Raw genomic sequence first — 25,856 nt, forward strand, 5'->3', positions numbered from 1 at the left:
TTTCTAGGGTTTTGAAGTTAAACAAAACATATAATCATAAAAATACAGACTAAAGATCTTCTCTGAGTTGACTGTAAATTCTGAGGATGTTTCTTAGGAGCAAGTTCCTCACTCTAACTCACTGATGCAGGTATCCAGTCATTCCAAAGGCAGTTTAATTCTTTGGGGGATTTTTTTCAGTGTTTAAATAATTTTTATGAGAAACCTAGTTTGAAATTTTTTTCTTTATAATTGGTTTTCTTGAATGAAAGACAAGCCAAAATATATACAACGAAAGTTTCTGGAGTCATATTAGTGAAGGATAATTTTCAGCTCGCTTGGTGGTAGGGTGCACGGCTAATTCGTTTTTGCAATTTTTCCACCTCCACTTAAATAACATGAGTCAGGGATCGCTATGTGTTTTATGCTGCTTCTCTAACTTTCCACGACGATTTTCTCTTTTTTCCCATACGTGTAATTTGTGTTTCGTATATTTGACCATCACCTTGCACGAGAAGTACGTGATTTCATTATCCTCCTACCATGAAAGGTCTTAATGGTACATTCAAATGCCAGGTTTTGAAATTGTAACTTTTCTTGATATAACTGATTATTAAAAGAAGTCGACAGCTCATTGCACTTGGTTTTATAACGCAGTGTTCAGTTGAAACTGTTTTTGACAGTAACCAGGCTAGGCAATAAAATTACACGCGCGTCTTGCGTTTGATCAAAGAGAATTCTACCCACTTTTTGTGCGGAACATTAATAGACCGCTTTTGTTTCGTGTGAAACGTGACTTAAGCTTTAATTAATCTGTGATTTTTGATTGCTAATGAGGATGTTTTCCCTGCACTTGAAGTAGGACTTAGTGCAAATTAATTCAAGTGGGTGAGGGCAAAACCCACAACTTGAGATAACAAGTGATTTCGCCCCATTGCAAGTACGCCCCTTTTAGGAAATTTGCATGTTTATCGAACTTTGTTATGTTGGTCATAACATATCATGATTTCGACAGGAAATGAATACGTTCAGCGGTAAGGAAAAGAGTCGAAATATTTGGCTGCGCGCTCGTTCGATTTTGATATCACACGTATGATTTCAGAACTGTTGCACTCCAATCAGTTTAACTACCATCATTTATAACATCCATTTTGACATCACACGTAATCCTAGCAATCTTATTTGCTCTCATCGGTGCGATTTATCCACGAATCACACCAATTTTTACTCTAAATCACATCTTTTACCGATTCAATGAGACAGCTTCACTAAAACATAACAACCAATCAGATTTCAAGTCTTCTTTAAAATAAAGAATCAAATTAGAGGAAAATTACAGAAAACTTTTCATCATCATCATAAACTCTATTAATATGTCTTGAATACCTGGCCGATGGGGTTAAAAACCCCTCTACTAGTAGGGGACACTTTATATAGTTAATAACCAACTAACTATTTTCTAATGAACTATTACATACTGACCCTATGTCATAGCGTTTTCACAGAACGGTTTATTTTTAGACTATCCTTTCGCGTAAAATAGGCTACTCGAGCTCACTTGGGTTATACGATCCATGGAACGCGAAGAAAAAAATGGCGGCCTTATGCGGGGACGTCTTCATATCAAAACTATGCAAATTCTGCCTTTCTTTTGCTGTATTCCAGTATTCCAATCCTTCCTTTCCTTATATATCCCACTACACTTTGCAAATTTTTCACACTTGCGAAAAAATACGTAGGAGTGCGGATCATCGTTATATTTTTATTTGTATTTATTCCTTTTTTTAATTTTCGTGTGTAGCAAAGGTCATTCGTCTTCTGATTCTGGCTCCTCTAAAGAAAACTTCATTAAAAAAGTCCAAAGATGATGAAGAGGCGAAATGCCAGCGATGATGGAGAGCGCGGAAACAAGAAATTGCGTGAGCAAGCTGTGTGCGAATTGTCTTCATCTCAAGAACTTCATCCACACAGTCTGTAAAGGAAATTTTGCGACATAGGATTGAACAGAAGCGGGTGCAACAAAATGAAGAGCGTTTTTCTAGATAATACTACTCTTTCGAATTAGGCTTCGATCTTGTCAAATCTTACTTTATTTTTGGGAAGTGCGGTCGATAATTGCCGCATGCGGCAAAATTCACGGTGCCTATTGTCGCTTTGATCATTGAACAGTCAAGAGTCAGGTTCATCTTCACTAGAAATTTCCTCGGAACTGCCGCTTCCCGAGGTATTTTCAAAACATTCACACTGTAAGCGTCCCAAGCTCACTGTTATTCCTGTTATGAGACGAAGTCAAGGCTGCGCACTTCGATTTCGACCGTCGTATAACAGGAACAACAGTGACTGCAAAGCAAGCTTAAAACGGTAGAGAACGCCGGAAACCACAACGGACACAAAAAAATGTGAGTAAATTCGATTGATTTAACGCGTAATATGTGCATATTTCGAAATATTTATCGTTGTAAATCGACCATATTTCGTTCCCCATGCTATTCCTTATATCATGTTCAAATTCTCAACGGTTCCTCCCGTAAGTTAACACCGAGTCACACATGTGACGCTTTCATGAATTAATCGTTTGCTTTTTACCGAGACGTGAGCTTGGGACGCCTTTGTTCACACGAATCTGCACTCGAACTATCACAAGAAGTCTTGCATCTCTCTGCTGTTTCTCTTTCGATATGTTTACGAGTAAAATTAGAAATAAACCAGGCGCTAATCTTGATTGGTCGATGTGCTCTCGTGGGGAGTCCTAGTTCGCGGTAAACTCAAACTAAAAATAGACTTGTCTGTGAAAACGCAGTGACAAAAATACAGGGCAGTTGAAGGCTCCAAGTGATGGGCTCCTGACTATTAAAAAAAAGCCTAACGATATAATTAACAATATAATATAGTTAAAAACCTATTAACTATCGACTAATGGAATAAATTATTAAAAAGAGAAAAGATTAAGAATTACAAAGGATGCAACTGGAAAAATTGTCATCTTCTACCATTACGCTCAAATCAAATTTTCGGATACGATGTTTAAAACGGAATAATGATGGGAGGGTTCTAATTTCGCGTGGTAACTTATTCCACAACTTTGGTCCCAGGTAGGTGAGCGAATGTTTACCATACCTCTTTGTCCTAAATCTGGGGATGACAAACTCCGCCACCCTCAGATCATCGTCGTTAGATCACTCTTGTCCAGTAATGCTTGGTAGCTTGATTGCTTATCGAGGAAAACTGCGTGTAGTGCTCTTTCCTGAATAAGTTCGAGCTTTCTTTTTTTCTTTCATTTCACAGAAATGCCAAGTCAGGTGGCCATAGGTTGAGTAAGGCAATATAGCTGATTTATAGAGAGTTAATTTAGCATTGGTAGGAATAAGTTTTTTGAGCCTCAACATTACGCCTACCTTTTGACTCGCCTTCTTACAGATTTCAATAATGCGAATGTTAAAATTCAACCTAGCAACTCAAGACATTCAGAAGATTCAATGGTGCTTCCTTGAAATTGTAATGGAATGTTACTTTCTGCCTAGTTATGCTTTAAAGTCATAGTTTGATATTTGCTCAGGTTTCCTTTTAGCAGATTGCTAGCATACCATTCGGTGGCCCTATTGGCATTCTTCATAAGATTGTTGTAAGCCATTTTCGGGTCCACCGCTGTTTCATACATTTGATGGTCATCCGCGTATATGGAGAGATGCGAAGTAATTATGTACGTCAAATCATTTTGAAAAATGTTCCAGAACAATGGGCCTAGGGCCGATCCTTGTGGGCAACCCCTATCTGTCTGCCTCCACTCACTTCTGAAAGCTCCCAGTTTCACTCGGTTCAATCGATTACACAGGTAAGATCGAAGTGGATCACGCAGTTCGTCATGAAATCCGTACGCTTTTAATTTGCTGATCATTAAGGAAGGATGGAGCGAATCGAAAGCCATACTAAAGTCGGTAGACAAGATTTTAACAGTTTGCTGGTTGTCACGTGCTGATTCCCACGCTTCAGTGTTGTTTCACAACTATAGCGTTTACGGTATGCCCTGATTCGAGGGTCCAAACGGTTGTCAAATCGCTTTGAAATCTGGTCGCTGGGTAGCTGCTCAAACACCTTACTAACCACTGGAAGGACAGTTATTGGTCGATAGTTCCGCCAGTGGTATAGCGAGTTTTTCCGCTCCATACCTCAGTACTCTGGCTGGCAAATCAGTATGTCACATCCAGATACTTTTCTCGTATTAAGTGACTCCAGAGCATTTCTGACTTGTACTTGGTTAACTGGATTGGACTTGATCATTGGGTTTGAACTATTCGCCATTCGTATTTGCAAGACACCTAGATGGTTATTTAAGTCACTCTCCGAGGAGTTTCTTAAGTTGACATCTCCGGTATCGCTTGCTATTGTTGCAAAATGATCTGCTAATATTTCCGCAATAGTCTCTTGGCTGCCAATGATCTTGCTGTCAACTTTTAAGTTAATATTAGTTCCCATGACCCCTTCCTAGATCCAAGAAACGGTTTAATAGTTTCGAAAAAAATTCTTGGGTTTTCTTTAAGGTCAGAAGTCTTTTTCTTCCAGTATTGCCGTACAACAAGTCTTCTTTGTCTGACTGCCTCATTGCGACATTTCACTTTCTCTTCCCAGTTTTGTTGTGCCCTTTCATTTAGATACTTCTTAAAAGCTCTTCTCTTTGCTGGGATGGCATGTTTCCATGCAGTCGTCATATAGGGTGTATTGTTATCCCTTACTCGCTTCTTTTTCTGAGGGAAGCATTCGTCCACGATGTCTTGCATGATTTCTATCCCAATAGTACAGCTCTACATCGTCAAACAGGTTTCCGACGTGCCAAGGCGCCGTCATTAGTAGGTTATCATATTTCACCGGATCAAAATTTTTGTAGCTCCTAAAATGGATAATTTTACGTGAGTCTTTCCTCGCTTTTTCTTTCACTATACCATAGATGAGCATACGATCACTTAGAGCAGGGTCAAAAACTCCTCCTCTAACGAACAGGTCTGGTTGGTTGGTCAGCGGTACATCACTAATAATTTTGCAAATTTTCATAAACCAGCTCAGCCTGGAACAATAAAATGATTGTACAGACTAAAAATATTCTATATTGGGGTGACTGAATTTTGCGATTTCAAAATGAATGTGATAAAGAGGTAACTGAACTTATAGTCGTGCAATTTTAATCTGAATTCATACTTGCAGTTTGTAGTCAAACCTGCGCTGCGCGCTCGTTCAATTTTGAAATCATTCAAATAATTTCAGACCAAACTGCACTCTTCTCAGTTCAATTATCATTATTAATTTATGAGCCCTTGGCCTAAAAATTTTTGCATAAATCAAGAGAAAATAAAGAATTAGTTTCTCTTGACGCATATCTTTAGGTCGCTAAAGCAAAATAGATGTGTCTCCAAAGAGTCACATTATTACCCCCAACCAGACGATCACAATACTCGCCCGGAGAAAGATCTCTTCGGTTGTAAAAAAAAAAAATTTCCCCGATATCGATGAAAGATTTGATAAATTTGAGTAACTGCTTTATCGAAGACAGGTATTTATCATCAAAACCATGAACATAAGAGATATTTTCGAAATTGGAAAAACCATCATTCAAAAATGCCACGACTCCATCCATCAACACCTCTTCTCCCCCCAGAGAAAAATATTCGACAACACATGGACAAAGAAGATTAAGAAGGCTTAGATTCGAGGCAGATCGATCTATTTCATGGCTGAACTGTCACTTACTAAAATTCCCTGTCTGAAATTCGATTTCGCATTCATCTTTGAAAATATCAAAATACTGCTGAGATATATTTAAAAGTATGCTATTGTAATGCAAATAGTGGTTGCAGCTTAATCACGGGAACATGTTAAATGCATCTCAAGGTTGGCACAAGGAAAATCCTCTTTCTTGAAAATTTGAATTTCCTTACCGATTTCGCCTTCGAATGCTCCAGAAACCGAGCTGTGGAGAAGTCGTTGGTAAGCCAAGCCATGTTAAACTTGTTTCATATGTGATAAGTGCGCGTCCTGCATACTGGACTAACTAAGGGTGTTTGCAGGGTTGCACAGTTGCCCTGGAAACCATTCGTCAAGTTAAGAACCTTCCTTTCAAATCACTTCTTTGACAAACACAATCATCTTCTAGTTTGCAAATTGCAAAAAAAATATCTATTTTCCAGAATTTCCTTTGCTAATGTATTTCTATGAGGCACTGTGGAGCAGCAAAAATTCTGGCTTTTATGTAAAATTATTAAATTCCATGATTCCGTGTGAGTACCCATTGCGAGCGTATTTTAAAAAGTCAATCGCGCTTGGACTGGAACCGAGCCACGTTTTATGAAATTCAAATGAAGACTCAAGCGCCGTCGGCCACGTCTCAGAACCCCCCTCGATCAGCTGATCCAACACAACAAAACATCACTGAATGTAAATCGCAAAGAGATCGTTGGAAAAGGCTTTATAGTGTTTAGTAAAGCATCTGATATGGAACTTCAAGGATTTCAAAGCAAAAAGAAGCCGTCTTTGATAAACCGTTCACTGCTACCCGCGAAGTTGATCAACTTGGTCCTGTCGGCCGGCGAAGCGAATCTTCTGCCGTTTTTGCCGATGTTTTATCGTTTCATTGGACTAACAGCTCTTCAAAATGGTATTTTGGGAAGCGCGAGACATTTGGTTTCTTTTTGGGCTTCCCCTTTGCTGCGGATCATCGCCGAAAAGACAAACAAGAGAAAGTTTCTTTTTCTTGTCTTGCTGTTAGCCTCAGTGATTTCTAATATTTCCCTCGGACTAGTAAGAACGGCAGTATCCACAACAAACTTCCGAGCTTATAACTGCGAGCATTTAGAACTTAATCACAGCATTTCAAGAGTCAATGGGTCCGACATAAATCACTTAAACGCTTCAACAAAGAAATCAGCAGAATTCTCTCCAACAGGTGCAATCAATAAATCGCTCGCCACATTATTTTCGAATGAGCCGGAAGCTGCCGTGGGAAATTTAACGCTATTAAATAACAATACGTCAACGACAAACAAAAGATTTGACATCGGATTGCGGAAAATTAAACGAAGAGACTCTGAAAACAACGGAAATATTTTAACTCTTGCGAGCCTATCGCCTCTGGCACCCCAAGTTAATAATTCAGCAAGCACATATAACAATAACCAAATCGATTACTTAAATTATCAAGCGAAGAGCGAATGGTACAGCCTCTTCGGGTTTAGAATGGATTACACCTTCAAGGTCCTTTTCACTTTGGTACTTTTAAGTGAACTTTTCATGTCCTCTATGAAAGGAATCAGTGGAGTTTTGTTTTCTGACATAAACCGACAGAACAAAATTTCTCGCTTTGCTAACAATGTCTGGACATCTTTAGGAACAGTTCTTGGAGGTGGAGTGCTAATTATGGTCATTGGCTATTATCGGTGCGAGTTTGGCCTGATAAACAGTTTCTACTTACATTTTTATATTTATGCAATCTTTGGAGCTGTGTCCTTTGCTCTTGGCGCAGTCTTGAAGGAACAAGAGCAGAAGTCAATCTTGGTACTGAGATTTGCAAGGACATGTGGACATCTCTGTTGTGATGTAAACATGTTATGCTTCCTTGCCGTGTTGCTGGTACTGGGAATGGCAGAGTCTCTCATGTACAACTTTATGATGTGGTACCTGCAAGACATTGGAGCATCAATTGTTGTTATGGGCATAATTTTAGTAACAAGTGCATTCTCTGAAATTCCAACACTGTACATCTCAAAACACTTGATTCGCTGCTGTGGTCATCACTGGGTAATATTTGTGTCTCTCTTCTGTTATGGAGGCCGTTTCCTTTATTTCTCATACTTTAAAAACCCCTGGCTTATTATTCCTATAGAACTTCTTCATGGTCTTTCATATACAACAGTTCACATGGCTTGTTCATCATATGCAGCCACAGTGGCCTTTCAGGGAACAGAAAAGACACTAAAGATTATTTTCTCCACAGTATACCATGGTCTGGGTATGGGAATTGGTGGTATTGCTGTGGCTCTTTTGTATCAAATTTATGGTCCTATAGTGATTTTTCGCTGTGCAGCAGGAGTATGTGGTGTGTATGCACTGGTTTTTGCCATGCTTCAGTGTATTCTTGTTCTACCTGATGGAGATAGAAGTGGAGGAAAGGTTATGGAATACCAACAGATAAGCTTGGATGGAGAAAGAGGTGACTTACCTTTTCAGGCAGACTGGCTAATGGAAGCCTTACAGGCAGAGGAGGAAGGAGAGGAAGAGACTCACTTTATGAAATAATCAGCCAAGGTGACCAGACCTTATAAATTTGTAATGTTTTCTTTCTTGAGAAATTTTCAATTTGAAAATACTTCCCATGTAATATAATTCTAAGAAAAACACTTTCTTTTCTTGGGATGCTGTATTTCTACCCACATATTTGAAATCTAAAGAAGAAAAACATTGCAAGATTAAATTATTTATAGCTACCTTGTCTCTCTCTTTTTTTTTTTACCTTTAACTCTCAGTGTCCAATTTTTAAATCTCCTATTTGGCTGTAACACATTTGCTTGTGGACCAATAAAGAGAACTTGTGTAATATCAAGATAGGACCCTGTTGCTGACAAGGTTGTTTATTCCCATCAGATGTTTGTGGGATAATTTTGTCATTCCTGTCACCATAACATTTTCAAATTGACAATAAAAGTAATAAATTACTCATAATTTAACCCTTTTTACCCTAACATCAGTATGCATATTCTCCATGTACTGATCTTTATACATTTCTTAAAGTGCTAACATGGTGAATTTGTTTAACAATTTACGTGTGTAATGGGTACTCACACAGAATCATGCATTTGAGCATTTTAAAATGAAAGCTGGAAGGTGTGCTCCTCAGTGTCTCAAAGAAATGTGTCTGCAAATGTACTTCTGGAAAATAAATGTCATTTCCAATTTGCCAACTAGGAGATGATTGTGTTTGTTAAAGAGGTGAATTGTTAGGGAGGTTCTTTTCTTAACAAATGGTTTCTAGGACAACCATGCACCCTCACAAACACTTTTAACATTACCATCAATTTTAGCAACAGAAAAAAGAAGAGTACACAATCAGCTAATCCAATATGCAAGCGCTTCTTTAGTTGGTTATCATTTTCTTTATTCTCATGACCTATAAGTGTGTTTCAGGGGTAACATCATTTAAAGAACTTAGATGCTAGTTACTTTTAGGGGTCAAATGGTGAATTCTAGAGTCGATTACCCTTGGAAGAAGTCTTTCAACTATGACCCATATGGCTAAAAGTTCAAAAATTTCAAAACATTTAAATCATCCCATTTGACCACCCATTTATATAGCCATGTTGTGCCACTAGTTTGGCCATTTCCTTACCTCAACCAACCAGTTACCTCCCCTGTGTCTAAAACATTTGGATAATTGAAATTTATGGACAAATGCTTCAGGAATGTATATGTTTAGACCAGTTTTGCTTTGAAATTGAACATTTAATTTGATTTTAGATTACCTGATGGAAAACATATTTTAAATCAAAGATCAGTTGTTTAAAAAAGATTTTCCAACAAGCTTCTTGAGGTAAAATATTGCCATGGCAAAGTTGTAATTTCTTTTAAGAATTCTTAATTTTATGGCTGTGGTTGTAATTACTTCACCCTTTACACCCTAACATCTGTATGGATACTTTTCATACTGCTCTGATCCATACATTTCCTAAGGTTCTGATGAGAAACATTTGTCTGGCAATCAAGAGCTTTAATGTTTGGTGATCATTCTCTTTACTTTAACAACAACCCAGCATGATGTGTGATTCAGGGATGATACCGTATGTAGAATTTAGATGCTAGTCACTCTCTGAGGGCAAACTGTTAAAAATGAACTTGGAAAGACAAACACAATGTGAGACATGTATTGGGAAGGTGCATTCAGTTTGACTTCACAGTGACTGCATTGTATTGTCTGTTTTACCAACTATTCTGAGTGTCTATTGCATAAGCTTAAAATGTACAACACTAGCAACCAAAGAATTATTATTTTTAGCCTATTTGAAAAAGTCTGGCTATTCCCCTTTCACAGTTCATCAATGAGATGTCATGGATTAGAATGAAGAAGGCAAATTAAGCCTAACCCTGGACTTCAGCTTACTTCAGGCCTCTTCCTCAAAACGAGGCCAGTTCATATGAAGATAGGTTCAATTTGCATTTGAATGAAAACCTATAATCATATGAAAGGATGTGCACCAGGACTCACTTTGAAAAAGAGGCCGAGATAATAGGCCATTTTACAGTTGTGTACTTAGTTGCCAAGCCTTTGATTTGGAGTGAGGCTGAAGGTGACCTTGTTGTGATAGAGACCAGTATCTAGTTTGCATGATAACAAAGTAATTTGCATTTGAAAAGCAGCAAGGTTTGTATCATAACAAGGTCACCCTTAGCCTCATTCCTGTACAAAGGCTTGGCAACCAAGCACACAACTGTAAAATGGACTATTCGGAAATGGGCCATAAAATTGCAACAAACTAATATTTATGCATGAAATTGGCCCCCTACCCTCCTCTCCTCGACAGTGCTAGCTCCTATACCTGCCCCTATCCCCCACATGAAGCTCGTTGAACCGAATTAAAGCCTCGGGAATGAGTTCATCGATCACCGTACTTCTCTGAGCCACCGTGATATGTGACAGAAAACTCTATTTTCACTCCGATAAACTTTCTTTGCATTAAGCGGGGAAGCCTAAGGAAATACATCGCTACGGAACAAAAAAAGTATGCGCAATTCTACAAGATGAAAGCGTTCGTTTATGTTGTGGGCCTATGGCAAGAACACAAAGCAAGAAGCTGGCCAATTTCATATTTTCGGCATTATACTCTGATCAAGCTCAGCTAAAGACTTGATTGACCTCGTCAACCTCGCAGCTGAAATACACTAACCTGAGCTGTACGATTTCCAAACATCCGTTCATTTAAAATTGATAGAGTGGAAAATGGTATGTAAAAGTATTTAAATACCTTTATATCAGGATTTGATCGGCTAAAACAAAGTTGTGCTGAGTTAGAATCTCACGACTAAGGCGGAGACTCTCGTCATGTGACGCGCGTCTCGAATTTCGCGTCCTCGCGCGCGTTTGAGTATTAGGTGACTGATGCTGGTTAACCAGGGCTGTAATTTTTGCAGCCGTCGTATTTTGACGTCAGCAAGTAGGATTTTCCAATATCAGTGAATTCCATAATTGAGTTCCAAATGAAAATTTAATTAATAATTTGCCGTCGCGGTTTTCGTGTCAACGAGGACATGGAAAAACAAAAGATCTAATTGGCAGAAAAATAGCTCAGCACGTGCGTTTTAAAACTTTGTACATTTCTTAGCCGTCCTATGCAAAACAACAACGTGAAATCACCACAATTTGCATCGTCTGCGAACCGAAACCGCGACGGCAAATTATTTTAATTTTCATTTGGAACTTAACGCTTCTTTTATACGTTATGCTGACGTTGAGGTGTGGCGTCGTGTGAGACGGTAACCACATACAGCCATTTTTAATTTCTAATAAAAGGCAGAAATTCATTTTTTAATCGAAGTCTTCCTTGGCGTTGTCGTCCTGACTGCTTGAGGTCCCTAATGATGAAGGCCTGTTCACTGGCTACACATCTACCCATAGAACAGGCGAAGTTCGTTTCGTTGAACTCCTGCTCGGCGTGTGGCCTTTCAATCAATTTTTTATTTCGGGTGACTGCTATTCATGGTGGTCGACATCGAAATAGAACCAAAAAGGAAGCATTCTTTGTTTCCTGTACTCTTGCATGCTTGCAAAAATAACGTCGGAAATGAGGTTATGTTCGATTGCAAGTGGTTGGATAAAGTTGAACTCGTACGCCGTCGTGCACATACTATCTCACTACTAATGGTACTCGAGTCTGTCTGTCGAGACTGGTCATAAGTTTCCATTAAAGGAGTGATAAAATCTGTTTTTACTTAAGTTGCTAGCTAGCTAGCTCGTGCTGAGTCTTCTAGAAGATTTTACAAGAGCAAGCCGGTGATCACGTAAATCAAGTAGACTCCCTGATAGATAAGGGACTGGGTTAAAGTGGATACATGAACGCACATTCCCCAATCTGAACAATTTGTTTGATGCAATTGAGGAATTCTCAGAAATTTCCTTTCATCAAAATGAGAGTACAAATAAATATTTCGACTACCTTAAGCCTACTTCTATCAAACTTGATGCAAGTGTAAGCTGTTGTCTATCGTCATAAGACGCCCCCGCTTTTAAAAACAGGTGAGTTCAAGTTTCGTCTACCAAGTTTATGAAAGTAACTTGTGTGCATTTAGTTTTGAAGCTTCTATTGTTCTCCCTTCGAGATTCTTCGATCTATTTACATCACATGATTATTTAAATTGATCTTTCAATCCAGATTGGACTCGAAGTGATTCCGGGGTCTTTGAGTTTTAACTTTTTGTCCACAATGTCTTTTTTCCTGGAGAAAAAAAATATATTTGAGAGCATTTTCATTCTGTCTCACTGATAGAGAGGTTATTCAGCACAATTAAAACGATTTCGTTTAGGTAAAAATTCCTAGACATTTTTACGGTATTCATTTTTAATTAGGCTCATTACGTCAAGTTTTTCTTTATTTAATCCAAGGAGTTGGGTATTCCAGCGCAAGCCTCACAGAGAATCTGATTGGGGCGATTGGTCATAGCTTCCACCCCCCCTCCCCTCCCATCTCCTCTGCCAACTTTAATTTACTCCTTATCCAATGTAGTTTGAAGTGAACTCGGCACAGTCTCTACTCTCATCAGACTGTACTTTTTTTACTTCATTTATGTCAAACAGTTAACCTTTATCAAAAAGAGAACTTTTTTTAACAATCAAATTTACTGCTTCAGGACTTTTGATTGCACAGTTTTAGGAAATCACACACTCAGAATGAAATCGGCGAAAGAGGGACTGTTAACCCCTTTGCTTGTTCTCACCAGCTGGATGCTTCTTGCATTGAGTTAAGTTATCCTTAAAAGATATGAAAAAAGTTAAGTAGCATTTTTACTACGTAATGTAAATTAGACGATGGTGTGGCATAACCAAAAACTGTCAAAGTTCTTTTGAAGTTTACTCCAGTGCAAAACGGGTCCTGAAATATGAATGGGCCGCAACTATCACAGAAGTTCAAAAGTTTTAAGCTACAGCAAGTATGAAAGTAATGAAACCTTTTTAGCTAAGAAAAAAACTTGTTATTTCCTATTGAGGGTGGAGCTGAACGGAAGATTTCTATAAAGAATGAAATTTCTCGTCTCATTAAATTTTTGAAGTCGATAATCAATCAAACCTTTATTCGTCAGTCATGTTATGACATCAAACTAAATTTGGTCTAGATATAGCTTTGATTGTTAGGGCTCAAATTCTTAGGCGAGATTTTCAAGAAGTCGTAGCGAATACGGTGGAGTGCCAAACCTGCACTATTCCCTTTTTACTTAAGCGTACGCTCCAAATTCCCGGATAATCGAAAGGATAAAGTCTCATCTGAGACTTATTGTAGGCATTTTCTTCGCGCCCAAGATAGATGAATGCTTTCGTCCGTTAATTAAACAAAGCAGCTAATTATGTGGCGGTGCTAAAGAATTGTTGCTGTAAACACGGCATTGTGCTTGAATGATAGCAATTCAATCGTGCAATTTTAAGTCTGATAATTCATCTCTGAATTTTATCCATCGGGCATAATGCTACTTCTATGTCAGTTTTAAAATTTTCTTTTAAAGTTTGCCCTATGTTCATCGAGCCTCGGTCAGGACAGGTTTAAAAAGGCCTTAAGTGATTAACCCAATTAGACATTTTCAAATCTCTGGGAATTATATGTTTGGAAGTGCAGGTGTTTCGACATTGTCCGTAAGCAGGCACCCAGCCAATTTGTTTAACCAAACTGCATTTGATCAAGAAATATTCAGAGCTTCTGTTGTTTCGACTCCGTCAAGACTCGTTTAGCAGACTGCAAGTATTCAGTGGCACTTACAGTTCGATCAATTTTGTCAAGACTCGACGATCCACTGCATGTTGTTGTTTCGGTGGTCTGATAAGTTGTCAGAACAGACTTTGCCTGTGCAAAAACAGAATTTTCAAGAGCGCTGTAGTTTCAATTGGTTCTAAGAGTTGACTGAGTTTTTCGACGAAACTACGATTTTACTGAGTGAAAATATGAAAACGTACACATAATTTAAGATGAAAAACATTTTAGGTTTTCACTGGAGCACAGTTTTTGTCGTCTTAATTTGTCATGTAAGTACTAACTTCGTAATGACCAACAAAGTCCTCCTGTTAATGTGGGTTTCTTGTAGAAATAACTATCTTGTTCCATTCCTTCTTTTCAGGCCCGCTGGGCTGAGTCAAGCTACACAGTACCAAGTAAGCTTGTAATTCCTATCCATTTTCAATATTTACAGTTTTGTTATCGGTTTTAAGGATTTGTCAAACACAGCACGCTTGTGCCTTCGTGAAACGAAAAAACTTCCCTTCGTGAGCTTGCCTAATGATTGTGTTCAGTTTTTGACATCATCATCACAATTTTATGTTAATTTTTACTAGATCAAGTTAAATGTTCACTACTCAGAAAATTTTTTTCAACTTCTCTACACATGCGATAAAAGAAGGTCACCAGCAAACTAATTAACTCCAATAAATCGAATAATATGTCTAATTACGACTTTACTTTGCAATCTTTAGTACCATTAATTGACAATGTACAGTGCAATGATGAGACTAAATGATACGGTTCTCGATAGTTTCAGCAAGTTGATTTTATTATAAATTTCGTATTTTAAGTTTCCAATAATTTATTGCACAAGATTCTGCCGACTTGTGAAATATTTAGTTCACGAGAAATGAACTTAACCACAGGGATTCCTGAAAGGATGAATTATGAAAGAGTTCTAGAATGATATTGAGTATATCTGACGGGAGGACATTTAGTTCGGAATGTTTGTCTGGAGTAATTAAATACGGTTGTGAAAAAAGTCGGATACTTATTTGAGGAAGTTTTTGTTGTCGGTCATTTTTAGAAGACAGTGTTTTGTTCTGTTTTCTTATTTCGTTTATTTTGTGCCATGCGAAAGTTTCGTGATTAAACAAATCAGCATACAGCGTAACTTAGATCTTTTTCAACAATTACAGCCGACTTAATCCAGTCAATCTGCTGCAGGATTTTTTCTTTTGTTTACAAATTAAGAGAGCGGTAGTTGATATTAGAAGATGTCTATCGAGTTAACCGTTAGCCTCAAAATGGCCAGAAAATTTAGTCGTCATGCATAAAAATTGACAAATTTTAACCGTTGGTCGTTAAAAAAAATTAGGCGTAAAAGTTTTCCTATCTACAATATATCATTTTGAAAGTGTCAAAATTTTAGACTGTTTTGTGTCTTGTCGCGTGGCCAACGTGGGAAAACAAAAATTACTGTATATTACTCAACACCGGCTCGATTTGGAATCGTCCTTCTTTCTCGACTCTAATGGTAAGAGCGAGCCAGTGAATGTGTTTTAGAACAATGAAAATTTATCACTAACTTTTTTAAATACAATTGAAGCTAATTTTTAACATTTCTGTTAACTGCTACTGAAATAATTTTGAATCCTACTCATTTTTAGCCGTTAAATGGCCAAAATTTTACCGTTGATCGTTAAAGCGATCTCCCGATTGATACCCTCGAAGGGCAATCCGAAAATTCAACGCAACAGCGAAAATTACAGAGCTAAGTGGGATAGCTTTCGGATGCATCCTCAACGAATATTACAGGGAATTGCAATTGTGCATGATTAAATTTATTTTAGCAAGCCTTCGACAAAACAGCCCTGAAAATTGATAGGCTTCTCCTCGAACTTTGAAAACAATTGTGTATCTCGAAATGATATTTTTTTTCACAGCATAAGAAACCATACCTTGTGTAATAGAGAAATGTTTTAATGCTATGGGAAGCGGAGATAATTTCAAGAAAGGCCGGAGTAAAATTATCATCGCACTTGTCACATATGCAGCGATAAGATGCATTACCTAGGTTTACTTTGTCAGTTTCTGAGTTATACCATTTCACGAGTCAACTTCGGGCCCGAGTCAAGTTTGAGTCAATCGCAAGGCAATACTTCTATGGCCCACGACCGTCACGGAAATAACAAATACCTCATGGCAAAACCAAAAAGCTCACGGCAAAACCAAAAGCCTTGTGAGTTGGTAGGTATACTGATGCTTCTCACCAGCTGTATATTAGCTCCACCGGAGCTAATCCACTGTCGCGAATACCCCCGCATGTTATGAAATCCACGATAAACTCCGCTCACTTTTAATCGCAGAGAATCTTTGGTAACTCTAGTCACGGTATACGATAAGTCCCTAGTTTCATAGTAATAGAACAACACCTACGGTCTACGATTCCTGTATCAATTTTCTATATATGTTCTCCACAATTTTGGCCGAAGAGACGATGGGGTCCCTATGGATGTAACATGGCGGTCGAGTACGAGAAATCAGTTTCATACTCCGAATCTAGACGGTTTGTCGTTGAGTAAGGATTTCTGCCTCAGGTGTGTGTAAGCAAAAAGAGGTTGGATTCTTTGGGGGAAACTCGTAGACACCTTGGAATGTTTACTTCTATGAACGCAGCCATGAATCAGTGCAGAATTCACCCTCGCAAACGGTTGTGAAAAACGTTTTAAGCTTAAAACTAGGTGTTCTTGTATCCCTGATACATCACTTTGACACAGAATCAAAAAAAAAAAAGAGAAAAAAACTAAAAGCAGAAAAAAAACGTTCAATTTGAATTCACTCAAACTTGACTCGTCACTCGAACTTGACTCGTGATATGGTATAACTCGTCTTTTCTTGCTAAACTGTCAAGCGTATGTCAAGCGGACGCTGAGAGGACTCGCCCAATAGTGTTCGCCTAATACACAGAGTTTGTCTGATAAAGATGCTAGTGACCTGTGAAATGAGGAGAAACTACTTATTTAACTGTTTTGAATCACTTCTTGTTTACTTTCTTTTATGACTGATCGACACTTAACTAAGAAATTTGTGTTGGTAACAACATGATTACTAGTGCAATTTGGCGTAAATAAGCATGAGTAATTTTTCAAAGACAACATAGTTGGACGAGTGCTTATCTACAAGTGTTTATTTACCCCAAACTGCACTCGAAATCATGAAATTTACATGAAAAACGCATCACAGAAAGTAAAGACGGATGAAATTTTGGCAGCACGCGCGCTATTTGTAATTTGCACTCGTGTTGCATGAAAATGCACTCGTTTTCAGCCAATCAGACGCGCGTGGTTTTTCCATGTATATCATTAGACGGTATGACATTACACGGTATAACTTTACATGAACTGAATGCCATTCTGTTCAGGTTTCATCAGTCGGGTCACACTGACATGAGTTAGCAGAATACTGCAAATTAAATAACTGTTGCATTTTCTGTACTTCACGAAAACTAGAAGGAAGTTCATTTATGGATCTGCTAGCATGCTGCACGTCTTAATCAGTAGTTGTGGGGAGCTACTGGTTTAACAGATATTAGCAAAGTTATAAACTTCGCGCTAACATGAGTTTAAAACTGATTTCTTCTTTAAATAGGGATCTGATTTAATCATTTATAATGAGTGGCTATCTCGTTTTAATGAGTAAGCTTCCAATTTCATTCGCTGCCTATGAAAGTGACGTCTCCTCCTATAACTGGAAAGCCATATTTACTTACCACATAATATGTGACCAATATTTCTACCTCCACGTTCCTCTTTCTCTCTCTACCTTTAAACTCTGATCCTCATTTGTCTCCGATTCACCTTTGTATGCTTTAAGGTTTTCAGTCCTTGTCAATGCAAAGAGAGTATTCAATATTGTACCCTAACGTATCTCTTTCTATATTTCTTCACACTTCCTTCAAACTATATTCACATTTGTTTCCGATTCACCTTTGTATGCTTTTCAGGTCTTCAGCCTCTGTAAAGAAAAGTGAATAGCTCTTTTATTTGTCTTTGGGAAAAATAAAGAGGAGATTCCTAGTTCAGGCCCGAGTAGGATACGTTTTCTCAAAATAAATTCCGTGCTCAGAGACCTCCTTGTGAAGGCTTATCCCGGCTATCTGGTGTTCTGAGTGATAACTAGATTGAGGCAGATAGCATGCAAATCAGAATTGTTGTGGAAAACATCAACGAAAAAGAAGAAAATTGTATCTCTTGAGCAGAAATTTACATTAGTATACTAAACGAACATTCGGTAAACAGACTTCCGTTTCTGACTAAACCAAAAAATGTCTTCGGTAGATCCCAGCTAACTTCTTGGCCGCCCATCTCTGTCATCTCACTCTAATATGCTCCATTTCAGACTACCTTCGCTGCACACACATCAACATAGCAGCAACAAGCAATGGTGGGCAGTGTACTGAAGCCTCGCACAATCAGGGTACATGTGGACTGGTAATAGACGGAGGCACAGCAAACGGTTGGGCCAGTAATGGGGGAATAGGACAGTGGATCAAAATCCAGTTCGTTCGAGCTTATCTACTGAACACCATTCGTGTGATGCAAAGAGTTGAACTCACTGATCTTGCTAAAAGTCTACGACTTGAGTTTTCTGACAGTTCTGAGGCATACGTGAGTAGATCAGGAGAAGATTATTTTATTTTTTTCATTAGATCTTGGAGGAACAACGTATAAGTTTATTCATCAGAGGATGGGTGAACGAATCTCTGGATTTTTTTCCATCTTTTTCTTCCGAGCATAGCATCTTAAAGATGTTGAAGCATAATAGTTTGCGAAGAAAGAATGCTAGAATTGTATTGCTAGGCTGCTATTTTCGTTCGTTTCGCGATGAAAAGCTTTTCCTTTGGAAATAACAAATCTTCAATCCATCTTTTCTGCACAGATTTATTTTGCTTGTTGGTCGTATCCTCGTAGTCGTCCTAATTACATCAGAAGGTTCTGGAACGTTGGGGGACAATCCATGCGACTCAATAATTTCCACTTAGGCAAAAAACGTCATTTCATTCTACTCTTATAAAATTCTTTAATACTTTATTTTTAGCTTAAAATTGTATGCAAGTGCCTACCCGTGAATAAACAATTCAAGATAATTTGGTTTTATCAATTTGGTTGATGATGTAAACTGGTCGCGGTAGAGTCTCTGACGTTTCGAGCATCGGCCCTTTGTCAGAGCATAATACTCCCACTGACGCCGGCAGCACCACAATCTCTTTCGAAACTTACCCCCTATATTGAATTCAAGTCTATTTGCTATGACGTTCTTTGATACATTTAACTCAGTTGAGATGGATTTCCTAAAAGTCACAAGGAAAAAAAATAAGAACGCGATATCTTGCAATTATGCAGTTGTAATTTTTCAATTGCTAGGACGACTACCATATCACCAAGAAAGATTGCTTCATTCCACAAGCTATGAATTATTCTTCTCTTGCATGATTTTGGCGATAAACTTCGATGATGCAGCTGTCAATTGTAATTAACTGTAAAAACAACGATCAGTATGATGTCGTGATTAAGTCTAAGTTAATTTTAAAAAACAAAAATGCCCAAAATGTACTGTGAAAAGAAAGCCAGGGTGCTAACGAATAGTAGTTTTCATGAAATAGTAGAGTTTTTGTGTTTTGACTTACAATCCTTTCACCGTGTGTCATCTGTCCAAGGTTGACCTCACCAAAACGGATGGTTCGACACCAATCTGGGACGTACGAACGTTTGCTGATGTCAGCACTTCTTTCGTGAAGGTCGTAGTAGATACAGTGTATGCGGCAGGACAAATAGGGTTTAGAGAAGTGGAGTTTTATCACGATAACTGCCTCAGAGGTTTGTTTCTTGTCTTCAAGTTAATTTCAGTGGTTTTATTTTTTTTTAACTGAGAGCTATTCGTAAGACTGTAAGTGCCTAAGTTAGCTATTTTTCTGAAGGAACAATATGAGAGGCCATGCACTTTGCAATTCATGAACCCCGACAACCGACATCAATATTGGCGGACGCTAATTTTCAATGTGTTCAAAAACCTCGCCACCACGAGTCTCGATATTGGAAAAGAAAACGGAATTGACTGCCCCGTGGTGTAACTATCACTGTAGCCTTTGTCCTTGCGTGTGTCATTACAATTGGTATCGCCAATGTCATTCCAATTACCGTTTCTGTTACCATTGCCATTAACACTACGATTACAATTACTACTACCATTACTTTTACAGTTATCATAACTATTTTTGTTAGAGTTGTCATCGCTACTATTTTTACGTTGTTTTTCAGATAAGCTTTGCAGCAGAGTGACACTTCCGGCAGGAAAGAAATCCGAGATACATCCCCTGTTCGGGAAAACCATCTCGGTTTTGGTTCTGACTAGTCAAGAAGTCAGCATAACTCTACATGAAAAGCCACAAACAGACTCTGCTAGATACCGTTTTAATATTGGCGGTAATTCCAAATCAACCATTTATCTCGCGACGGAAGGTGGATCAGAAGTGTCGAGGGATTCCGCAGATATATCAAGTTATCCTTTCCACGCGAGCCAATGGCGAACGTTCTGGATTGACTTCCGTTCGAGCAAACTTGTTCTGGGGTCTGGAAGTGAAGTTATTCTTCAGTGGAATAACCCTAATCCTTTTTCCATTAGCTACGTGTCGTTCACTGCTGATGGCTCATCGGAAACACGGATTATTCTTTGCAACAAAGAGAGTAAGTCTGGACATATCATGTTTTATAAAATTTCATGCTAATGGTGTGAGAACTTGGAAAAAGTGAAAGATTAGTTTACTTAGTGAATGACACAGAACCACTCGGAGAAAAAGGCTAAACCGTTTAACTAGGTCCATGGTGACAAACTTCCTGCATACTGCGAGAATAGGAATGATGATATCCGATGCTTTTGCCCAACGATGATGTAAAGGAAGATGGTAAATCTGAATCCTGCATACTTAAGTGAAAGATGATGTTATTCATTGAATAACACAAGCAAATTCGGAGAAAAAAGTTGCAATTTTGAACAATAATTGATGAAGCGAGTCGTTCAAAGCCACCGTCCTCTTGTAATCCATTTGATCTAATAAGGTGTAACGCAAAATTATTGGAACAATTGAGATGGAAGTGAGATAAAACTGATTAACTTGAATGTTTGATAGCTAACGCTTTTGAACGTAGGGTTTCCTCTCGCTAATTTGAAGAATGAATCAGTCGCCGCAGCAGACGACTTATCTTTTATTCCCTTTTTAGTCAAATGTTACAAAGGTGCTGATCATTTCTGGCCGCTGGATAAAGTTGTAGCTGGTACTGTGTTTGATTTGATTGGCTCAAAGCACGGGAAAGCTGACAAATCATCCTTGGGAAGTGGTCCTGGGTACCAAGGAATGGCCAGCTTAGGCGTGGTACTTAAAAGTACGGAAAATAAAACCATCGACTTTGGCGACTTTTCTGATTGTGTCAGTGACGCGGCAGTATGTAATACAGGAATCGCCATTGGTTTCTGGGTGATGGTGGTTAGTAGCAGCGATATCTTTCACACTGCCGAGACATCATCTGATCGAGGGCTATTAATTTCCTACGACAAAGACTCTTCCAAACTGACTTTTCGATTTTACTCCAATGATGTGTCAGGCATGGTTGAACACAGAATAGCTACCCTAGTTTGGTACCATGTATTTGTAAGCTGGAAGAAAGGCGAGTCACCATTTCTCGTCGTGAACGGTGCGTACGACCTTTGGGGCTCCTATTCGTCCGTATCAAGACTCCAGGAGACGTACACACATCTTCTTGCGGGAAAACGTCCCGCGGGCGGGGAATCTGACGGCGGTCTTAGCCAGGTTGTCATATATAAAAGACCTTTGAGCAAGCAAGAAATGTTGGCAAAGTTTCACTGCGTTGGATTGTCTCCCGGTAGGTTTTCTTGATTTCAATCTGTCTAGCTTCCGATGTTTCTGCATTTCTCACGTTTCAGTGAGTGCTATTGTTGAGAATTGTGTCTCATCAACACGGAATTCGCCGCTTTTATTTTCATTCTTCCATATCAGGGTTGAATCTGAATTGTTAAAGGACGTTACATGTAAATATACCACACCTTGCATTCAAATGGATTGATATCCCACCTGGTAAACTGGTTTTAAGCCTCGTTTATTTCCGTAAAATTCAGCTCATCCGACTTACTGATTTTCTAGCTCCTTTGTTTCACACAATTTAGGATGTTGCTGCCTGAGTATCGAAAATCTCTTGCCATAAGAAATTTCTCCTCGATTCATTCCGTAGGTCTCAGCTACGTTGAGTAATTTATCTTGATTTCTATCCTTCGTAATGGCGATGTTCTTAATTAATATCTGGTCCGCTCCACTAAACTCGTTCCTTTATCATCGCCTCCACTCCCCCACCTTTACTGGGAGCTTCTAATTAGTTCGGTATTGATTTCTGCAAAACATGAAATACCCGTGGTTAAAGCTGTCGATGTGAAATTTCTTGTAAAACTCACCCAAGCCATTCGCATCTTTACCTATTTTGATACAAATTATCAAAGCATTTTGTGTATTTTTTTTTTGTCAGAGTATCCACCTTGTGCTAGTATTGAGACATCTGATCGTATTAGCTGCGGTTGGAGTGGTATTACAAAGTCTTTGTGTATCTCATTGGGTTGCTGTTACGATTCTGGTGCCAGCAGTTGCTTTCAACAGGACGGACTCAGTGGAAATTGTAAGTATATGTCGTCGACAGAAATTTTCAGCGATCCAGTACAAGCACAAGGTATAACTGTTAGGCCCAGTTCAAACGCTGAACTTCACGAGATGAACTAAATTGCAATAAACATTTTGGTCGACCCAAACGAATCAAATTCGACCGATAGGTCAAACATGGAACATAATTCGTCGAATCAAATTAAGAGCAGGAAAAACGAATCTTTAAATCACGCGATTTCACACGTTGTATTCATCTGAAGAAGATGGACAGAGTGTGCTGGTCCATCGAAATTCAGTAGGTCGAACTCGACCAATTCAAACATCCAACTTAACATGAACTTAGTTCTGTCAGTTTAGGTTCGACCAATGAACTGGGCCATAATTTCTTGACCACCGACTTGGTTATAGATATCATTCAGATGTTTCATCAAATCATTTGCTAAGAAAGGACCACATGTAAATTTTACCACTAATTCTTGTTTACACATATGTTTTATTGTTTTCTTTAGCCAAGCTTGGCGTTGGTACGGGGGCATCAGGGCCGATGTCAGCTTCATCAAGTGTAACTGGGCATTCCTCATCCGAAGGTCGTCTGATATGGCGATCTGAATTAGGTTTGATTCATGTTTTCCCAACTACCTCCCGCTATTTCCATCTCTTTGTGGGTTTAATCTACGAAATAAACATCGATTACTACATATACTTAAGAGAAAATCTGATCGGAGACTTTAGAAAACTTTAGATTTTGAGATGAGTACGGTTGCAACTTCGAGATCCACCAATAATGAAACAATGGGATTGCGTAAAAATGTTGCAGCCCTCACGTTTTTGCGAAAAGTGACAGTAGGAAAATTGAGATCTCAACACATTAAAAAAGTTATAGTTAGTTTTTTTAGTCAGAAAAGGGTTCAGTTGCTCCCTAAAACAATAGCTTTCAAATCATGTTGGTTGTACACAGCACAGTGCAACTTGGCGAGGTATATGTTTAGTATTTTGCTGAAAAACGGTATTCAAATCTCATATCATCCGCAGGGTGAATTATTTCAAGGAACTTAATCGTCACTAAAACCAGCCTCTTCAAATACAAACTTTAGAAAGCGGAACGAAACGTCTACGACAGCCTGCCGACACTGAAATTGGTAGCAATTGTACAGTTTTTCCAAGTGTTTCTTACGCAGACAAATTTATGTCGTTCTTTCCCAATTTTAACTAGCTATTAAACGAAGTGGTGGCAGAAGGTTCTGAGCTCTAAAAACGCTTTTATTCAAAATTATCACTTTAATTCTTTTGTTTGTAGACGGCTCATGGAATGACCGGGCGTGGAAGCCAAAAATTATCACGGGCGAACAGTGGCTTCAAGTGGACTTGAACCAAGTCAAAGCGGTCTCTGCGGTAGGCACGCAAGGCGTGTTAACAAATGGCGGCAGCTCTTACTGCCAGACGTACACTCTTTCCCACAGTAAAGGTGGCGCTATTTGGCAAACGCACAAAGATGGCAGTTCGATAAAGGCAAGTAACATGGGTCTAATATTTGAATTTAACAACAATATCCTACCTTCCTTGTTTTGATCAATTAATGTTTCTCTTTTTATTCTCAAACAGATATTTACAGGGAATACAAATGCAACAGATATTGTCAAAAATACAATAAACCCGCCTCTCAATGCCAGATTTATCCGTTTTTACTGCAAGTCTTGGTACAGCGAGCCGGCACTGAAAGTAGAAGTATATGGAAATACAACAGGTTTGAAAGCTATAAACGTAGAACTTGTGAACATCACTGAATTTTTGCATTCCAACCCGAAAGAAAGCTTGAACTTTAAAATAAAGCGATAGGCAAACATTTCCTCAACGGAAAAGGGTGTGAAATTGAACAAAGTAAGAAAATTATGCCGTTGAAATTCTTTGCTAAGTACCTTCCAAAGGAGAAGGTAATTGGTGACAAAACTGTGTTTGCCACAAGAGGTACTTTGAAATGGAGTGAAAATGTGTCAAATAAAACTAATTATACGCCAATACAATTTGCAATGTCAAATCCAGGAAACCCACTGCAATTTTTTTTGAGGGTGTAGAGGATGAGATTGTTTCCCATGCGCGAAAATTGTGTCTTTCAAACGCTTCATCCCTTATTTTGTCATTTAATCAAGATTACCACGATTTGAATTTTCATAACATTTCCAAATCGTTTATTGTTTCCTTGGAACACAGCGGCAAATTACGTTGGGTGTCTTACGAAAGGCACATTTGAAGCCTGTGGAGACTATGCATCGAACGCCTTAACAGCTGAAATCTGCACCACTTGCTGTGGGCTCGCAGGGTACCAGTTCTCCGCGTTAAGGAACGGCGAGCAGTGCTGGTGCTCAAATGCACTGGATATGAGTAGCATTGTGGGGGAACCACAATGCAACGAGCCGTGCTCGGGAAACATCGTGTTACGTTGTGGAGGGCGGGAGTCTTACAGTGTTTACCAAGCTTTGGGGAATTACAATTTTTCGTTCGAGGTGACGGTGCCGGAAAGCACATTCGTATATGAAAGGATTACCGCTACATATTCCAGTTATCCAGGCGCTTCCTACACGCTGGATTTTGGCGAAGATGTTGTTTTTACAACGGAGAACACTTCCGTGTCTTATATTTACCACACAGATGGCCGACATAGTGGTTATGGGCGTGTCCTATTGGGGGAATATGGAGAAGCTCAAACGAAGTTCACCTCATGGGCCGTAAGTCACCTTGACGTAATCTATTAATTTGAACCGAGGCAATTTAGAGGCAATTTATCCGATCCAAAATCATATAATCTGAGACTTAAACTTTGCAAGCAAGCCATTTTCATTCACCTTTTCTTTCTGCATATCGTGTCTACTTTTCTCTCCTCTCTACTTTTCTGATGCAGGTTTGTAAAGGGTGTAAAGCTCTCTATTGATCTCCCAATTTAGATGAAACTTCTTATCGAAAGATTTTCATATTTCAAACTTGGCCAATGATTGATTTAATGTGATCCTTTACAGGTGAATGTTCAATCTCGTGCGGCTTATTTTGAACTCAACTGTCCACCAGCCGTTGAGGCTAATGAAGAGTTTCACTGTCCCGTTAAAGTGTACCAAGGATCCAGCATGCATCTCGATATCCAATTCACCGGTGGCAGCTCATATTCAACACCTTTGGACGGTAATATTACAGTGTCGAGGGGGACTTTAATG

The 25,856-nt window shown here is 38.8% G+C and overlaps 2 protein-coding genes across 2 annotated transcripts in view; both read left to right on the plus strand.

Moving 5' to 3' along the window:
* Positions 1-6,351: 6,351 nt before the first annotated feature.
* Positions 6,352-8,887, plus strand: LOC131793167 (major facilitator superfamily domain-containing protein 6). Its single transcript, XM_059110574.2, has one exon. The coding sequence runs from the start codon at positions 6,460-6,462 to the stop codon at positions 8,257-8,259; it is 1,800 nt and encodes a 599-aa protein (XP_058966557.2). The 5' UTR covers positions 6,352-6,459; the 3' UTR covers positions 8,260-8,887.
* A 7,563-nt stretch (positions 8,888-16,450) lies between these two features.
* LOC131793148 (polycystin-1-related protein) overlaps positions 16,451-25,856 on the plus strand; it is a 31,975-nt gene continuing 22,569 nt past the window's right edge. The window contains 10 exon segments of the mRNA XM_059110548.2: positions 16,451-16,497; positions 17,935-17,957; positions 18,330-18,598; positions 19,648-19,807; positions 20,249-20,674; positions 21,209-21,868; positions 22,523-22,707; positions 24,256-24,397; positions 24,862-25,376; positions 25,665-25,824. Of these exon segments, the coding sequence (XP_058966531.2) occupies positions 16,451-16,497; positions 17,935-17,957; positions 18,330-18,598; positions 19,648-19,807; positions 20,249-20,674; positions 21,209-21,868; positions 22,523-22,707; positions 24,256-24,397; positions 24,862-25,376; positions 25,665-25,824 (2,587 nt within the window).

This window comes from Pocillopora verrucosa, chromosome 8, assembly GCF_036669915.1.
Source record: "Pocillopora verrucosa isolate sample1 chromosome 8, ASM3666991v2, whole genome shotgun sequence".
In the NCBI taxonomy this organism is placed as follows: Eukaryota; Metazoa; Cnidaria; class Anthozoa; order Scleractinia; family Pocilloporidae; genus Pocillopora; species Pocillopora verrucosa.